Consider the following 19,976-nt stretch of genomic DNA (forward strand, 5'->3'; position numbering starts at 1 on the left):
ACCTGGTGAGAGCACCACAAGTTACTTCATCCTGGGTTCCCTTTGGTGTCTAGTTTTAAAAAAAGCACAGGTTTGCTAGGTTTTCGTAGGTGCCGGCTGAGGTAGATACCAAAGTCTACAGCTAGGCACTTTCGAAAAAACACGTCAAAATTGTCAATGCAAAGATTTGATGTGTCCATGTTGCGTTTCCTGTCGCTGGCATGAGGCCTAACCACACAAGTGAGGTACCAGTTGTATCGGGAGACTTAAGGGAACACAGAATAGAAGAACAAGTGTTATTGCCCCTTGTCTTTGTCTGAATTTTTTCCTTCCAAATTTAAGTCGGTGTGTAAAAAAGACGTCTATTTGAGAAATGCCCTGTTATTCACATGCTAGTATGGGGACCCCGGAATTCAGAGATATGCAAATAAACACTGCTTCTCAACACCTTATCCTGTGCCCATCTTGGAAATACAAAGGTTTCCTTGATACCTATTTTTTCACTCTTTATATTTCACCAAATGAATTGCTGTATACCCGGTATACAATGAAAACCCATTGCAAGGTGCAGCTCCTTTATTGGTTCTGGGAGCCTGGGGTTCATGATGAACCTACAAGCCCTACATATGCCTGCAACCAGGAGAGTCCATCAGACATAACAGTATATTGCTTTCAAAAATCTGCCATAGCTGGAAAAAGTTATCGAACAAAACTTGGACAGAAATGGCTCTTTTTTCACCTTAATTTCAATATCTTTTTATTTTTGCTGTTACTTTCTGTAGGAAAACCTTGAAGGATCTACACAAATGAGCCCTTGCTGAATTCAGAATTTTGTCTACTTTTCAGAAATGTTTAGCTGTCCAGGAGCCAGCATTGGTTTCACACCCATTTCTGGCACTAACTGGAAGGAGGCTAAAAGCTAAAAGAAAATAGAAAAATGGGGTATGTCCCAGTAAAATGCCAAAATTGTGTTGAAAATGTTTTTTTTTATGCAAGTCTACCTGTTCCTGAAAGCTGGGAAGATGGTGATTTTAACACTGCAAACCATTTGTTGATGCCATTCTCAGGGGGAAAAAAACACAAGCTTTCTTCTGCAGCCCTTTTTTCATTTTTTTTGCAAAAAAACAGAAATATTCGCAGTATTTTGGCTAATTTCTTGGTCTCCTCCAGAGGAACCTACAAACTCTGGGTACCTCTAGAATCCTAAGGATGTTGGAAAAAAAGGATGCAAATTTGGCGAGGGTAGCTTATGTGGACAAAAAGCTATGAGGGCCTAAGCGAGAACTGCACCAAATAGTGCAGCAAATAGATGTCATAGTCGCAGGGACAAAGGAGCAACACAGCAAACATTAATGACTGTAGGATGATAGGGCGCATCAAGTGCATTTCTATACCTCCTGCACAACCAGAAGAGTCCGATGGACACTAGGTATCTTTCAGTGTAGCTGCTGGGACACGAAGTTTACACCACCAGTGGGCTGTTGACTAAAAATTCTTGCAAAATAAGGTTTTTTGAGTGACTGAAATGCTTGAGTCTGGCTCATGCAGCGACTTGAATGGTGGCATTGAAGGGCTCTACTGGGTGGTGATTGGTGGCAGGTGCATCCGTCTGTTGTTGTAGCCAGATCAGAATCACCCTGCACACCACTCATCTAAAAGCTAATCTACGGTCACTTCTTATGTGCACACCTACATACTGTCTACATTACAGGTTGGCCTGCTTGCCTTTGAGGAAATTGTAAGAAGTCTTTCACACATCACGAAAGCTACACAAGGTAAGGTTCTCTATCTGTCAGTAAACACTGCTAACTTTTCAGAACCACAGATAGAAAGACATATAGGAACATGTGTGACAGTTGTAACTGGTGTGTTGCAGGAATATAATTTCAAATGAAAGGCACCAAACACATACATAAGAAGGAAGAAACTAAAAAATAAAGAACAATCACCAACAAGGTCAAAATGTCCCAAATTAAACTGTGTGCATAACTCTGTGGGTTTGGTACTGTCAATCACTATGCTAGGGAAAGCAAGAATAGAGCTGTGATCTTGGTCTCTCTCTACGTACCTATTTGTTTCTCACAAAGCATATCTAGATGACAGATATGGCTGCCCATACCCACCTTGAATCCAGCACACATTGAGCAGATAATGACAGAGATAAAGAAAAGAACAACCACAAAAGCACTTAAAATGCGCAGAAAAAAAGATTGCCGATTTCTGGAAGGCACTGCACATTTCGCTCATGAATGCAATGGTCAAAAGCAACAATCTGGGGAAGACCACTGTACGCTATGAATGACACCATATGCCGACCTAGAAGATGCAAAGTGTGATAAGAATGACGAACAAACAACACTACTGAACATTTATTCCTTATACCCCATACCCTGTGATAAGTGGTTCCAGGTGTGTTAAAGAAAAAGAAGAGGAAAGGGAAATCCGTCAAACCAAATCTACACAATGCAGATCTGGACATCTGGTCACCCGATTCATTATGGAGAAGCATAGATGACTTGTGGCAGCGGCTTAAAAATAAGACATTCCCAGAAAAATCAAACCCTGTAATAACCACTAGCAGAAAGGGACTGCAGTGAGATTAACTATGATGTGCTGATCTTACAAAATGAATACCTGATGCGATAGGATAATACAGGATAAGGTATCTGAGTTCAAGAAACAGAAGCACAACAGCAGGTGATGACAGATGTGAGCTAATACAAATGTAGGACAGTGGCTGCCCCTTATGGGCACAGGGAAAGTGAAGGTCATTGGGGAACTTCAAATAACAGCTAAACGCCAACATATAGGTGTGAAAATACTTAGACTGGAAGAGTGCCACAGCTGTGTTAAGACAAGAGGGCACGATTTCTCATATAAGACCAAAAATAATAATCATCAGTTACAATTCAGCCAACTTCATAGAGAGGGCGACAGAAGCAAAATATGTGAACGATACAGATAGGAATGTGAGACTGACATACACCAGCACCAGGGCACTCCACCTGTAGCCAATACTAAAGCCCAGTCACAATGAGTCCATCAAATTACAGGTATCAATGGCATCTTATAGTGTATTTCAAAAGTAGTACGAGGCCAGTCCTCTCATGCTAAGATACAGGGTGGAGAGTCCAAATGCCAGAGAGTCCTCATCTTTCTCAAAGAGTTCTTATAAGAGGGAAAAGGCCTTGATAGTAAAATGGGTGAAGGTAGAGTAAATACATCTAAGAAAAACAAAAGTCTTTTAGGCACTCAAAACAGATGACAGAAATGGCAAGTGAAAAATGTCAGCATTTCAGATGCAAAATGAATCTCACAAACAAGTAGACAGAGAAGCATTTCTGAAGAGGTAGAGTGAAGCAGGGAGAGCTACCAAGGTGGATTATTAAACTCAATGGGGAATAGAGCCAAATCTGTGAAGCAAGGAAATAACGTTTTGAGTTTTCTCTGTAAAACGGAAATACAAGACAGGAAATTTAAAACCAAGGGGAGAAGAATGGACCATAACGATGACAACCAGGAACAAGATAAAGTATCGCTCAACTGAAACAGGAGGTAGACAGCAGCCTGACACCAAAGGAAAAGGTTTTGTTGATGGGCAAGTGTGGAATGAGTAACTCAATGGAAGCACATGAGATCCATAAATAAGAAAAAAAGCTTAAAGTGGTGGTTACCAAACTGCAATCCTCTCTGCTTAATATTTGACTACAGATAGAAGCAATTCAGGAGGCATGGAATATGGTGGATTCAGCCTTTAAACAATTACAATTGAGTAGTCTAGTCACAACACAGCAGCGACTCGGACCTCACTGTGGAAGAGGCGAGTGAGATATTTAAAGACAGTTGAATGAAATCCAATTAAATCAGAATAAAACATTGCATACACTTCCACAGGGAGAAATTCGTACAGGCTGGCCAGCCTCAAGATTTGAAAAACAGAGAAAACTGAGGACAACTGTTTTGTTCAACAGTATTAATCTGAGGCAAAGAGAGTCCCCTACATGTCATTTAAAGAATTAGTTCTCGGTTGATCCAGACAACATTTTATTTTACATTTAAATAGATTTTTATTAACATGTTGCCATGTTCAATTATCCATTGAATATCCTAAGCAGTTATAGAAAGCTCTACAGTTAACAACAGGCAGTCCTTAAATAACTCCTCCATTACTTCATCAAGACATCTTTCCGCTCCACCCAGAGTCTCTGCAGCAACTCAACTTAAGGAAATGTTGATTTGAATGTTGAAAGAGCTTGGCCCCACACTTCCTAGAAAAATGTGCACAACTGCACCCACCGAATACGCAAAGGAAACTACAGTCTCTGCTTGATTTCTTTGATTTTGGCAGAACGTACATTCCTGACTATGCACAACGCATTAAGCCGCTATATGACTTAATACGCCCAGATTTTTCTAGCAGACACTGGACAATTGAACATACATGCATCCTTAGGGATTTGCAACAGGATATGCTAGAAGCTAAACACTTACACACCCGCGACAACAAGAAAAAGTTGGTCATCAGAATAATTGCTGGTGCCCTTGGGTTCACGTATGTCACCTTTAATGAGGATGACATGGTGCCCATAGCGTATAAATCTCATCTGTACACGAATTCAGAGCAATGCTTTGTGCCCATAGAAAAGATTCTAACTGCAGTTCAGATAGCTGTCATAAAAGAAAGGCCACTTGCCCAGGGGAAATGCATTATTGTCAGTACCCCGGTGCCGGCACTAGAAGCCGTCACCAAAGAGAGCGTTCCTAACGTGAAAGCATTACATCCACGCTGGATTCAGTGGGCGACTTCTCTGACAGCTACTGATGTGGATTATATTTTTGATCCCAAACTTCAGACACAAGAATTTCTCCAATATGAACAAGAGTGGCCCGCTGCTCTACATCTTTTACCTTTAAACAACTATGATATTGTCATTTATACTGATGGTTCAGCCCCACCAGCTGTAGGTACAAAACATCAATACTCAGCCGCTTGCACAGCCGTGAGTGGAGTGATGAAGGATGGGATTTTCCACCCTCACAATACCTATTCACAGACCCTAGGAGACTGCACAGCTCAGTTGGCTGAACTTAAAGCTCTTATTTTAGCGCTAGAAAAAACTGAGACAGGAATACTGACTTTGATAGTCTGTGATTCATATTATTGTGTTCAGTCCTACAATAATTATCTTACTCATTGGAAACTGAGCGGGTTCAGAGATTCTAAAGGGAACACCATAAAACACAAAACATTGTGGGGGAGGGTGGCTGATCTTAAGGAGAAGCTATGGTGTGTCCATGTAGTACATACATTGGGCCACCAAAGTGTAGGAGTACACGTTATCGGTAACACTTTGGCTGGTGAAGCAGCCAAATCAGCAATGGCTACGGCTTCTGTGGCTGCAGTGACTCGTTCCCATACGAGATTGGATAATGAAATTTTGACTGCCGTAAAAGCTTCGGCTGAGGACAAGTCCCTCCCGAAAGGGTACCCTACAAACTATTCTTACCATATCAGTGCACAGAATGTTGCCTACGCAACAATTCCTGGGGTTGGAGATTGGGTGATCCCCAACGAAGACCAGAGGTTAGTTCTAGTGAAAGCAGTGCATGAGGGCGTCGCTTCTGCTCATGCTGGTATTTCGGCCACAATAACACTCTTACAGAAATGCTTCTGGTGGCCTGGACATTCCTCTTCAGAATAGAGTAACAAATAATATTCTGGACTATGTTATGATGGCCAACAATGCTATGAGTCCCTCCTCGACCATGTGGAGGGCGGAGAATGAGCTACTGCTGAGCGCGCAACTATAACACCAATAGATGACGTTTTGACTCCACACCATTCCTCACACAAGGTCCACAGAGACTTATCCCCGGTGAACATTTCAGCAGTACCCATTTCTGATCGGATTGTGAGGGACAAAGTTCCTTTTTGAAATATACGGGCCTACTGAGGTCATTCAAATTCCATATGTATTCAAAATATCAATGACAGATGTAATTACACCTGGTGTTGTTTCTGATGATTGGGATGTCCAGACAGTTGATAATATGTTAACTGAAATGAAGGACTACTCGATATTTGAAAGTGATGATGTACATGTAAATACAATGAACTATGGGGAAATGTTCTGCTACAACAAGTGGGGACATTACTACCTGCACCGTGCAACCAGACATAGACCTGTTCTTAATTACACACAATGGGAACATTGTTCAACACCACCAGTGGGGAGTCCTAAAATTTATTTAGACAAATTCACTTGCTTACTGGGCATAATACAAGAAACTCTGAGTCATATTTTTTTAAACTGCCTCGTTCAAAAATGTTGAAACTTTTGCTAACTAATACAAAACTAATATATTCAGATGCCTTTGTTTCCTGTCTTACCATTGAAGGTTACGATCACTGAAAGAACAATATTGAGTTAAAGAGTGTAAGGGGGACACAAGATCAGCAAATACAGGGTAGGGAGGCCTTGTTTAGGGCATGCCTGATTCCTGAACAAATGATTTTTTTGAATGACACTGAACAACAGACGTCCTGCCTTGGGTTAGCAAAAATAAAGAAATGAACACGCCCAGTATCCCCAAACCGGCTAAATTTAGTGGTTGACAATTCTTTTTGAATAACATCGAAGAAGAGCTAGATGCAAAGGTTCAGGCTGGTACCTATAATTCTTCACTTTCTCGTACCGGCGGGTGGTTGATTTGGCCAATAGACACCAATGGATGTCAGGCTAGTTTTTTAAATTCCGCAGGGGGTTTTAAGGTTGTGGGTAAACTGTGTCAACAATGGGTACAGTCTAACAAGTTAGCCGCAGTTAAAGAACACCTGAACACACTTTCTGAAAATATAGACTGGCAGGACTTCCTGTTAGGTCCTAGGAAAGAACGCTCGAAAAGATGTGTATATGCGATGTATAATGAGATATGGAAACTTTCTCAGATAGAAGCCGCTGCTCGCTTAAGGCAGATAGATAAGGAAAATTTAGAAAGAACTTTGGCGGTTGTCGATAACGGCATGAACACCCTGTTCAACAGAATTTATTCGCTAACGAATATAGTGTCAGCTACGATTGATATTGTTCAGTCAGACATATCCCGTTTATACCATGGACAAAGTCAGCTGCGTTCGATCATGCAGTTCGGTTGAAAGTTACAAACATTGAAAAATGGCCGTGTCCATGGCGGTACATTAATGGTAGTGAACTGTTTGCTGCTTTTAATCTCTCTGAGAAACAACTGACAATGGCTAAAAGGGAAGCGAGTTTCACCATGCTACATATAGAGAAGTTGGAAAAGTTGCCTTTTACGATAGCTGAGAGTCCTTCGACTGTCTGGCTTATACATGGCATTATTGATCTGCCCATATCCACCTTTCATTTTTCACAGTGCTTGAAACATCTTGCCGTGGGCAGGTATGAGCCTTTGGGTGATAGCTATATTAAGGAAGAGTGGGAGTTGCCTTTTGATTATAAATGTCTGAACTGCGAAACAGACGTCTTTCTTAGCGGAAGCGACTTTGAGACTACTGTTAGTCATTCTATGATCTGCAAGCAGGTGTCCCAACACGGCCACTGTAATGCGGGGGTCGCGAACTTGGCCTGTTTTTTTAAGGGTACTCCCGTTTCTGATTCGACCAGCATTTCATGTACTTACCAATGGCAGTTATGTGGTGCTGAGTGAACAAAGCTGTTGCGGTATGCGACCGGGCATTGGCTACACTATTTCTGTCTCGAAGGTTGTTACATGTTGTAGACATGTTTTATTTCCCCCCACACAAGAGTTAAAGTATCAGAAATGTGGCCTCACATTGATACCATTAATGTAAATTATGACAAGCTGAGTAGACTAAAGGTGCTACTGTTTCAGAAACAGGTCGCGTTGACATCCGCTAGAGAGACGTATGCGCACCAGATTACGAGATAATCAGCCGAGATACAATCCCTATTAAATACCAACTTCCCCAAGCACTTTGGTGAGCTGGTATCCAGAATATTCAATGTTTCGAGCACTACTGGGATAGTCCACTTCTTTAAGGCTGTCAGGTCTGGATTTGTATCCATCTTCCAGGCTGTCTTCGGAGTCATCCCATCGGCCATCCATTCACTCTTTTCAAGTGTGTTTGGTGGCTTTCCTATAATTTTGGCAATACTTGGCGGAATACTGCTGCAGTTTTTTCTGATTTGCAGTGGTTGTCTCTTTACAGCTACACGGAGCGATGGAGCAACTGCCACCAGCGCAACCTTGCCGTGAACGCATGGTTCAGATCTTCGACGTTTCCTTGCTGGAGGAACTAGAGTGGAATTGGTCTTTGTCATTTCGACCACTCCTCTGGTGCGTGCAGCCGGTCTTTCGCTACATTTGGTGCTTCTTCAAACATTTGCCAACTGTGTGCCTTGCCGTCCTGCCAGTATCTCCTGTGGACCCAGAACTGCTGATGTCCCTGATGAGGGTTCATACACGGTCGTGCCCCATGAGACTGAGGCTGATCCGCTAGGCCACTTATGAACACTCAGAGTTGGTTCTACCATCTATGGACAATGGCACTGAGGTAGGTGGACCCGCACTTAAGACTACTGCGCACTTTTGCTCCGTGAATCCATCCGCCCAAGTGATCGATCTCACATCAGATGATTTGGCCTCATTTTTTGATGACTTTTTGCAAGGTGACTTCGGAGCTAGTCTTCAAGACCATGACTATAGTTCCACGCCACAATGATCTACTTTGGCCTGCTGTGCTTGTCAAGGTTGACTTTATGTCTCTGCAGTATGTTTTAAACATTCAATCTTTTTAACTAGGTTTTTAACATTGGTTTTTATGCTTTACTTTTAGTTCAGAGCAGCTTTTTTTTTTGCTTTTGGATTACCACACCTTCGGTGGTGGCCAGTACTGGTGTCATACTAGTTACAGCAATGGGGAGGGTGTGGTGAATCCTAGTTTGTTTTAATGGGATAACAGGAGTTAGCTTAGCTTTCGCTTGCAGAGTCGTGCCCCTGTCATCTAGTGACTTTTAACCTACTTAGCTTGCTCTGTCTTAGACCATTTATTTAATGACATCTTTTAAGATGGCTGCTGTGTTTATAGTTAGTCCCTTTTGTTTAGAGTTATGTTATCAGTGTCACCTCACTAAGGTATCAACTCATACAACAAAGACAAACAAACTGTAGGGGCTCACATTAGAAATTACCGTTTCAAGCATGCAGCGTTATCTATTGTTTTGGAACAACCTACGTCAGGGGTCCAAGTAGATCTGTATAAATACATCACACTTTAGACAGATAATTAGAGGGATTCCGACCAGATACCATTGCTGCTATCAATGCTGCACGTCGCCTTGACGCTGACCCGGACTTCGTGTTCTGCCGAAGTCTGAGCTCGAGACCTCATTCAATGTAACCAGGGTTGGGGGCTCCTTCCAGGGACGTGGCATTGGCAGGTTAGGCTTAACATACCCAGCTCTCCTCTAGGTAGAAGGTTAGGCCTACTATGATAGGGTACACGGACATATGATATGTTTCATGTCTTCCTATGCTATTACAAGATGGTGGGGGTCTTCATAATCATGACCCTTGTCTTTACAATCTTATCTCTTGTACTGTTCATTATCCTAATCATTGCAGCAAATATGATTTACCGTGTTATGTTGAATAAAAACTATTGAAACATTACAGCATCTTTGTTATTGCCTGTGTGTGGTTGAGATATAATACATCTGTGAGAAAGGGGTCATCTCCGGTTAGCCCAACATTCCCTGAGATGCCATACTTCTGAGTCCATGCGTAAAGGCCGCCACAAATCACCTTTGACTGTTTGGGTTGTTGATGAGGTACTGCTAGTGAGCCGGAAGGGTTGGGACTACAGTTGCGACTTGTAGGACAGGCATAGTCACCTACAAACATAAGTATTGTCATTCCCAAACCAGCAGTCTTGCCCAGGGCAAGAGTCCAAACTACGACAGTGCTAGGTTGTATTTAAATATGGGTTTATATATGGACCTTATATAAATATATGGGTTCACATTCTCTTCAAAGTGTTAAGATTATTTATTGCATTTGAATGAGAGAGATGTCCGTCTGTCTGTGCATTTTGTGTGAAACTAGATACAACTGTTGTGTGCTGTCTATTAATATTAATTAGGTATTATAGATAAGAACCGTTGTTTTGGGCATAGTAAATAGCCCGGGTTCTTAAATGACAGTGGGGCCTTTGTTGTAGTGTACCCCCCTCTCCCCTGCATGCTGGAATTTGTGTTTGGTGGGGCATGTGTGGTATTAAGCACGTTGTATGTAACACAAATGGCTTGTTTGTCATCTGTGCAGTGCGTGAGGTTCTTTTCAAAGTGTGTAAAAGGTCTTGACCCCATTAGCTTAATAGTAGGGTGTGCTAGCCAGAGGCATAGTTGTAGCTAACAATATCTTTCAGCCTCTGGGATATGATACTTCTATCTTAGGTCTTTAGGTGTTCGAATGATCTGATGGACTCTTGCATGAACATACCTCGATGTACTACAACCCCACCCAGCCATTTGTCACATAGGGTTCTAGTCAGTACAGATGTGATTTTGTAGTTCGCCCTAAGGGCTTTAAATGGGGAGGGGAATGTGGTAGGGCCCAACTTGACCCCTAACCTGTCCCAGACCGCCTGTGTCGCCCTTGTGATGGGGAGATATAGAGTGTTTTCGTCTGGTTTGGTCTAGGCTGCCAGGGGATTTCTCACAGGGGTCCTGCTGCCATTGTATAGTCAATCATGCTGCATCCCTTCTCTCTGTCTCTTTCTGTCCAGTGGGTAAGGGAGCGTAGGTGAGCTGCAGCATAGTAGTAGGCCAGGTTTCTCAGGATCAGGGAGCCTGAGAAACCTGATCTTGTGCCCAGCAAGCTCTGTTTTCGACTGATCGTCTCTGCCCTGCCATTGGAAGATCAAAGCATAACATACAAGGTTGACCCAACATTCCCACAGGAGACTGGGTACAAACATTAACAAAGTCTCCCGAAGGAGAGAATTTTTTTTTCAACTCAGCTGCTTCTTCAGGTGGCAGTCCCCATCAGTCATTGTGTTGGACTTAAAGTAATAATAATTATATAATAATAATAATAATAATTAAAGTAATTGTAATGACGTGTGGTAAAGGAATGGGTTGTAAAGACACATTCGTGCTTCGGGCCGCGCTGTAAAGGCACAGCGTGGTTCGCGCCACCTTGTTAAGGCTGTTTCCCATTTGCTTTTTGGTTCTGGTAGAACCGATGTCTCTGGTGCAGACACACGTCTTTTCCCGACAACTGAGACTATAACCAAAGTCTGGCTTAGGTGCTCTCTCAAATTAACCGGGTCTTGCTCAGATGGTTTGTACTTTTTCAGAAGCTGTGGAGTCACTGACGTTACTGGAATACTGGTTTGGCTGGAGCAAACGGACAGGGGAATACCACGGTTACTGCACAGGGTCCTCTAGCAGAATAATTCATTTTGGTAAGGTAGTTTAAGTTCACCGGTCATCAGGAAAGGTATCATGTTGTGCTTCTGAGGAAACAGAAAAACAGAAACTGCGGAGTGCATCTCAGTTGTTCGCCTAAACAGCAACCTTAACATAGAAGCTAGATAATGTCCTCTCAGCACTGAGTGTTCCACCACTGAGTGTCTCGACGTCGACAACTGCTTTGTCAGTACAGGTCTCAATTTCAATGGAAGTGATGTCGGTCGGGGCGGAACCAGAGAGAGGGTTGACATGCCAGTGGCCCTACTGTCGACATTGGTAGGGCTGTCAAACTCCTCGTGGCAAACAAGTCAGTGCCAACGCCTGTCGCACATCGACCAGTACTCCCAGGTCTCGGCACTCTTTTACAGAATGCATGGCGGGTAGACAGACCACACAAACTGAATGAGAGTCTGAAGAAGATTTTGTGAGGGACATTACAGAAAGAGAGATGGCATTTTTAGTTAAGATATTCCTTATCAGATGACAAGGTGTTGGAAAAACTGATTTTATAGGCTAAAACAATGAATGAAAGTTAAAACCCTGCAATCATGGAGACAAAATCCAAGGAGAATCGGGCAGTATCCACAAAGTGACCAGAGATCCTTCCAGCATGAGCCAGAAGAAACAACTTTACAGCACGTGCTGGAATAAGGAACCAGTAGACTTTTTAAAGGAACAGTGAATGTTGTTTGCAGCATCTGCACATTTGACCTGACAAGCAACTTTTCCTTCATTTCTGTTTTCCACTGAGTGAAGGTTACAGGTTATTCTGGACAGCGTATTGTATTTGTTTCTGTAAGGTGCAGCAATGTGGTCCTACTGCTATACAAGCGAAAAAACGCAGAAAACGCTATCCGGTCTTGCTATTTATGGAGGTGTCGCCAGGCTATGGACACTGAGGTGCAGATCTCCAACTACAGAGTGACCTTGTTATATACAGAAAAAACAGGGATTCGTAGTCCCTGCACATGGAGGGAAGAGTCTACATTTAGGACTATGAGTGAGGATCTCACGATGCAGAATCTGAGGTAAACTTGAGAGTACATTACCGCAAGCTTGGATGAGGGTCCGAGTGTCTGCCACAGAGAAAGGGAGAGCGGGAGCAAACCTTTGAGAGCAGCGACAAGAGTAGCAAGGACTGCTGAGATGGCGGGAGGGGAGTGACAAGAATACAGTAGAAGAGGGATAGGGAGGGAGCAGGAGAAGAAGAGGTTGGTATGAATGCCATCACTCCAAATGACGTCAGACCCCTTTGATTCAACTGAGTTCCCAGAAAATCACATTACAAGCTATGGGGCATGAATAGGCGAAACGAACCAGACGGCTCCTGAACCAGATCCTATCAGGTAATGACAACTTTCTCTTTTTAACTGCTGCCCCAAATCTCGGCACCCCAGTGACATGTGGGACTCCCCTCCCTGACAAGCAGAGCACCCCGAGGCAATTTTAAAATTAAATTTGATGACCCCCTCAAAAAAACCTACCACACAAAGAGCTTCCTTGAATTCACAAGGTGGAGCCTGTCCAGCAGCGCCACGTTAAACAAGTGGGAATTAAACAAAACCTCATTGTGAATACTCATGCCTTAAGCAACTTGGAAAAAAACATGTAAATTACGCAGTAAAAATACATCCAAACACAAAAACATGTGTTGTGCTCTTCATCGACTCCACAGTGACGTGTGCCACATATAATAATTACAGGAAGCAAGTCATTTCAAGTCTGTCATTCAAACCAAATGGTTGCAGTGTGTCCAACTGTTCATCCAATACATTTCTATCTGCAGCAAATTTCTGTTGCTGTCATTCCCCGTACTGAATTCAACAACTCCCAAAATCTGGAATCTCAACTGGCCGACATTATGTTTAGATTCCTGGCAGTGCATCACGCCTGCATTGGATGGTTTCAACTTAAGGCGAAGGTTGCTTTTATGTTCGGAGATTCTCACTTTGATTTTCCGGGTTGCCTTGCCTATATCCATTAAGACACATGGGCACTTCGGAGAGTAAATGAAATGACTTGTTTCGCAATTGGATGTGTGTTCAACACAATTGTGTCTCCACGGGTGGGATGGGTTAAGGTGTTACCCACAATTACATTACTGCAGTGAGTGCATCTTAGTGTGCCCTTTCCAACTTTACTGTGTGCTAAAAGCCTTCAAACCTATTCCTTTCATATTGCCCGAACGTTGATATGCAAACACAAGCTTCTCTTGTTATAAAGTTCTGAAACCTTTTTCACTTTGCAATATCCCCCAGGTCTTAGAAATGATACTCTTGATTTGGTTGGAGTTTGTGGAAAACATCGAGACAAAAGTACAAGATTTTGGGTAATTCTTCAATGGTCAATAACATTAGATCCAGCGAACACTTGTGGAGCATTGCATACCGTTTGTCTGTGAACTGTCTGTTTGACTTACAAAATGATGGTTTGTGGGGAATTCTAAAACCCCCGGAAATCAGTTTAACATTATGGCACTGGATTACGTTTTGTCGCATGTAACCGTTGGTTTACTTCTCTTCTCATCAAATATTGAAGTTGACAAGTGCTCTGCCTTATTGTGTTGGATGCTGAGACCTCTAACTTAGTCTCCTTTATAATGAATACATTTCTGCTGCCTGCTCGTGGCTGCACATCAAAGTGTATTTTCAGAAACATTCCCATAATCTAGGGAAGCAGGGAAAGTGAAAAGCCAGCATGCCAGCGCCCATCTGCAAAAAGTATTCGCCTGCACAGCAGAGGCTCTAACACTGAGAGATGGGGAGTTTCATGTCTACTGTCACTTCAGGTTAGGAGGGATGAGGCTGCTATCCGAGGTGCTTCTTCCTGCCAGTTCCCTCTCACATGATACGGTGGCAGCAGTTTCCAAAGGATGGAAGTTATAGCGACATTGATCTTAATATAATCAATCACATTTCCATTTCAGTAGGAACTTGCATACATTATTCCCAGTTATTTTTATAAACAGTTAAAACATTCTTTATGCCTCACCGTCTCTTGGATCGGAAGCTTTGCTCGCGGCGGTGGCTGTTTTTCCCTTGGACACCATGGAATAAAAAAAAAGAATTAAGTCATGTCATGGTTATGTAGAGACCAGGTCAAACTACAGTTAAAAACGCAAGGTTCGTGTTACTTGATTAGAGCGACACCTACTGGCAGAAAATGCTGCTGACATAGTGACACAACAAGTTGAAGCTCTGACCAGCTTTCTGTGCTGTTGTCAGGTGTCAGATTTTCAGCCCATGCTACATTTCACTCTCAAATCACCTTACCTTCTAGTACTTGTAGCGTGCAGAACTGCTTTACTCAAATACAACACTGCAAAGAGGGAGACTGTTGCGAGTGCTCAAATGTTCCCATTGCCAGAACTGATGGGACAACAGGAGCTAACAGGTCTCCCAGAATCCGCACTTCTCCAAAAGGGGACAAGTACTTCTCTATAGCATTATCTTTTCTCATCTGAGATTTGTTGTTTTAGAAGGCAAGTCTGTGTTTTTTTCGGACTTGGATACATCCTATATTGTCTTGCAACTTTTGCTGGAACAGGACAATATTTTGTTGACTTCCAAAGTACTTATTGCCTAGCCCTTTGCGGAACTCAAAATAATACACCGCACCTCGCACTTTGTATATTTTTTAGTCCTGGGAAAAATCTCAACTGCGCCAGCGTAATTTATTTAATTTCCGTCATTTCGCGTTAACCTTTCTTTTGTGAAATTCCATGAAATTACACCTTTTTGTCACTTGGCATAACTGGGGTCGCTTGGGTAAAATTCCTACAATAGAAGCACCAGAACAACAAACGGACAGGATGTCAGTGGCTTTTTTCAGTGGAAATTTTGTTTTTTCGAACTATCTTTTTAGTAGAGTCCTCGTGTCCAAGGGTGACATAAAGATGCATTGTACACTAAAACATAGTGCAAAATGCCAGGTTTTCACTTCTCGTAACTGCACATATTTTTCCATAATTACACAAAAGGAAATTTTGCACACTGCTAGTATTTTTAAATTGTTTACTACATAACAGTGCAGCACTAAGAGTTATAAAAGAATTAATTGTACAATGACGTCCTCTTGGCTTTTATGTGGCCAAATGAATGCTGGTTGTTAGCTGTCCAGTGACACTGGAAAGGGTCCAACCCCTGCTTTAAGAGCAGCCTTCCAGGTAACTATACTATTCTGATAGCTAGTACTCAACAATAGGTACATCCAAAGTTTGCATGGCAGAATTTTATATGTAAAGCACAAATTTCATAGTTTGGCACAGTTTCACAGGCACCAGGTGCTTATTAATTTTAATAGGCACTAAAATGAGTTGCAGCAGTGGGCACTTGAAGGGAAAAAGACCAGCCCATGATACCCAGTCACCCAAAGGCTCCTATCCCCTTGAAGTAGGGTGACCAAATTTTGAAAAGAAGAAACCAGGACAGGTCAGACATAAAAGTAGGAGTAAAACCTTTGGGGTTTGAATTAAGAAAAGTGGTGCTGCACCCAGTGCAGCACCACTTTCCTTGCACCCCGTAGTGCCCCCCTAACATGTGTGCCATATTTAAAATACGGCGCAGGGTACGGGGCAATAGTGTCAGAATTCCATGTTGTTATTGATGTACTCTGCAGTAGTTGCGCCAAAATGTTGACGCTACTCCTGAATACAAAGGGGTCAATTGTATTGAATCACATGCCCCCTTTTAACGCATGTTCTGAGTAGGCAGTAAAAGTGGTGAAAAAATGGCGCAAGGAAATCTCTTAGATTTCCTTGAGCCATTTTTTTCAGCCTCTCTAACGGGGGGATGCCAACTTGCATACACTATGCCTGGCACAGGCATAATGTGGTGCAAGGGTTGACAAAGTGGTGCAATGTATGCACTGTGTCATTCTGTAAATATGGCGCATGGAAAAAGCCACTTCAGAGCGCCTTAGTGTACAAAAAAAAAAATGATGTTATGACGGCACTATGGTGGCCTTTAGTCTCACTTTTATATCTGGGTTGTCCTGTAAGTGTGTATACCTACCACCCCCCCCCCCCCCCCCCAACACACACAAACGGGCAGACACTGGTGAATTACTTCTTCAATTCATTAAGACCCTGGAGCTGCATGTGAATGGAGAGCACGCCTTTCACTTCTGACTGGCCGGTTGAACCGACCTTTGTCCCAAAAAACCGGGACATTTAAAATTAACAAAGGCGTTCACAGGTTGACCTGGCCTTTGCCCCAAAAACAGGGACATTTATGTAAAATGAACAAAAGCGTGGGGACACCGGGACAGTCCCCTGAAAACCGGGATTGTCTGGGGAAATCCGGGGCGTCTGGTCTCCCTACCTTCAAACCAAAGCAAGTATGTCCCCCATACAAAGGGGCCCTGAGGGAGGGCGTGGGAGGGTGCAGATTATGGCACTGGGACACTTCAGTTCATATTTTTACAGTACGGTTTCTGGCAATCCTGCAAGACCTGGCACAGGTCACAGTTATACTGGAGCCGTAGACGGCAACCGCTGGTGGATTTAGGGCCCTGGAGGAAGGAACGGAGGGATCCGAAAAATCATCTGTCTTTCCATGTTAAGATATTGATGGGCAAGTCTCACCTCTTCGACCTTCTCAGCTGGCGTTGCTTGCTCCTTCTGCAGCTCAGCCCTTGATCCTGAATTTTTAGGGGTCTCAGGGGGCTGGGGGATCACCTTCTCGATCCAGCTGAACATAGTGAAATCTAGGAAAGAGGAGCCACAGTTCAGCACAGTCTCACTTGAATCCACAATGTTGACACCCGTAGACAATACAACTCCAGGTAGGTTTATCACCCACCCTACATCGGCTGACCACTAAATTACCCACACTCTACATCACCTCTATTTCAGCTTGCGACTTTACATTCTCCAAGGTACATGATAACAAAAAAGTTAAGGATTAGGGCTGCTTATTCAAACTAGAATAAAATGTACTTAAATATATTTTATTTAAAAAAAAAAGAAATTAAGGTGACAGTGATACATGACAAAGTAGCATACAATCAGTGTTCCTCTACAAATAATGAAGTAAACAATACATTCCCTAAAGGTCACTCTTCATAGCACACACTTACTGGCTTTGTTTTTGGCCGTTTCCACTTGTTGTGTAACCTAATTACCTATTAGACACTTTTCTCTTGTGGCAGGCACTGACATTTAGGTGCCAATGCTTTGGATTTCTAGTGACAGGAAAATTCCCCTTATATTCCTCCACCCATTTTATTCTGTACCGTTCAAACCAGATGCGGTGGCCTCGGCCTTTCCCTGCCTCCCTCCCAAAGCCTGGAACGGCCTACCTCTCTGCACATCAGAGTAGCCTTTTGCAATGACTGAAGGCATGGCTCTTCACTTAGACTCAGTCCTGGCTTCCTTGTTTCATTGTAGTTAAGACCTACCCAGATCACTGCCCACAGGCCTCAGGAGTCAAATAAGCAAGCAGTACAGCTAAAGGTTCAAGTGCTACAGATGTTATAGCACTCTGCACATAACAAAGAACCAACTCAAATAAAGAAAAATCACTGGAATATGCATCTCCAGCACAATCTCGTTTTTTGTTTCAAATGAGGAGTCTATGATTCATTACTCTTTTTTGACTAATATTTAGTTATTTGATTGTTTTTGTTGGAAGCGGTTTGCCTACAGAGAAATGTATTATGTATGCGCTTCTCTGGCCAAGGGTTTTTCAATAACTTAGTTGACTTTTCTATAGCCTTTCTTAGGGCCAGAAGAAGGATTTTCTAGCACGGAGAATTATGAAACAATTATGTACAGAAAACTGTCGGAACGGTAAGGGCAAAGCTTGGCATGACGTCCATTGGTAACCAAAGGAAAGCCCTTACCACAGCCAAAGAAAGAGAGCTCACACTAGATGATCATTTTCCATCACTTATTTTGCATGTGAACAGAAATGTGTCATAAAAATGGATATAACAAACCATGCCATACCCTTTTCGACGGGAAAAGCCAAAACAAAACTACTGAATAGACATTTTCAGAAAGAGCAAATTTGCCAACTTTTTATAAAAGCTCTCCATAGGAACCCTGTTATTCCATCCTCTGCATGCCTCTTTTTAATAAAATTAAAAAAAAACAACAGTTCAGCATCAGGGCTTCCCACAATCACAGTCTGTCCAATCTGTCATACTTATCAGCTTGTGAATCTTTCCTTACAGTATTCTTGGGTGAAACAGTTACACTTTGTCTTGGAAATCTGTTTCCTGGAGTTACAGAAAGCAGTCGAAAACAATATCTAGAGACCTCCTTGAGTAACAGTGGTGGTCAGACATGCAATGAATATACAGACTGGTGCACACATACGGGTTTTACCCCACAACACAAATCCTAAAACAAAACGTGGTTTACTGTAGCAAACTGAACCCGGAATAATCCGATTTGAAGTTTTAAAATAAGCCACCGCGACTTCGAAACTCGGGATAATGGCAAATAAGGCACTGCACACCAAACACACATTCATGCACAAAATATTAACTGTACTGACAAACCCCAATCAAGGAATTACTATGCAATTCAAATGTGGGCCCCTTCATCATGTTTAACAGACAGGCCATGACACTCCCCCTTCTGAAAGTCAACAAACCCTTCCGCGTGAGTCGTGCCCTCCACAAATACCCACAACATAACAAACCGACCAGCCAGGCCTTAAGTAGTGTGGCACACTTACCTTTATGTCTCAAAAGCCCTTTCCATTCAGCATCTTCAGTAGCCTTACATAGTACTGCTGGTGTTGAAAAGTGTTTCTTTTTCATTGTAAGGGGCTCATGAAGTGTGGGGCTATGGGGGGTACCAGGAGACGAAATAGTGAAAGAGCTGAGCATGAGGTAAGAATAGGATGCCAGAGAGTCAGAGGGGTGTTCAGGGAGGGAAAGTAGCCAAAGTGGGTGATACTGGGCCGAGGGCTGAAGAACTAATAGAGACGGGGTACGACTGTGTTAGGAGTGGGAAAGAGCACTGGTGGGTTCAAGAGGAGTAGAAAATAAACAATACTATTGCGATGGAAAGCCATGCTTAGTTTGTAAACAGATTCATACATTCTTGTGGGAGCCCACAGTTTTTCTTAGTAGTCGCCTCCAGTAAGTTGAAGGCTGGGGCTGTTGAATACCAAGGATGTGTAGTCTTTATTCCACCTCTTACCACCCTCCTCCAACACCCTACACTTCCTGTCTCTTTATCTCATTATTTTTCACCCCTGTTTTTCCCCTTTGTCACTGTCTTTGTAACTTTTGCTGCCTTTTTTTTAGCTTGCACAAGATCAAAGTCTGATGAGAAAAAAAAAAAATTCTGGTCCCCAAAAATGAGTGCTGATGCTGACCACCTGCAACCATCAACACAAATTAAACCACCAATTATAAGGCAGACAACCAAAAGTGTAGAGCCATTTTGTAAGGTTCCTAACTGAGAAGCCTAGAGCCTCTTTCAATGGTGCGACAGCTCTCATTCATTGACAGATAATTATGCCAAATGGGTCTTCATTGATATAAAACAAGCAAGATATATTT

General features: G+C 42.7%; 1 protein-coding gene across 1 annotated transcript in view; it reads right to left on the reverse strand.

The window, feature by feature from the left end:
- Positions 1–19,976, reverse strand: part of CNGB1 (cyclic nucleotide gated channel subunit beta 1) — a 1,925,718-nt gene that overhangs the window by 1,831,638 nt on the left and 74,104 nt on the right. Inside the window, exons 2-3 of the mRNA XM_069217388.1 lie at positions 17,041–17,162; positions 14,448–14,493 (exon numbers count right to left, since the gene is read on the reverse strand). Coding sequence (XP_069073489.1) covers positions 14,448–14,493; positions 17,041–17,154 — 160 coding nt within the window. The 5' untranslated portion in view covers positions 17,155–17,162. The remainder of the gene's footprint in view (positions 1–14,447; positions 14,494–17,040; positions 17,163–19,976) is intronic.

Source organism: Pleurodeles waltl, chromosome 12, assembly GCF_031143425.1.
Source record: "Pleurodeles waltl isolate 20211129_DDA chromosome 12, aPleWal1.hap1.20221129, whole genome shotgun sequence".
Taxonomy (NCBI): Eukaryota; Metazoa; Chordata; class Amphibia; order Caudata; family Salamandridae; genus Pleurodeles; species Pleurodeles waltl.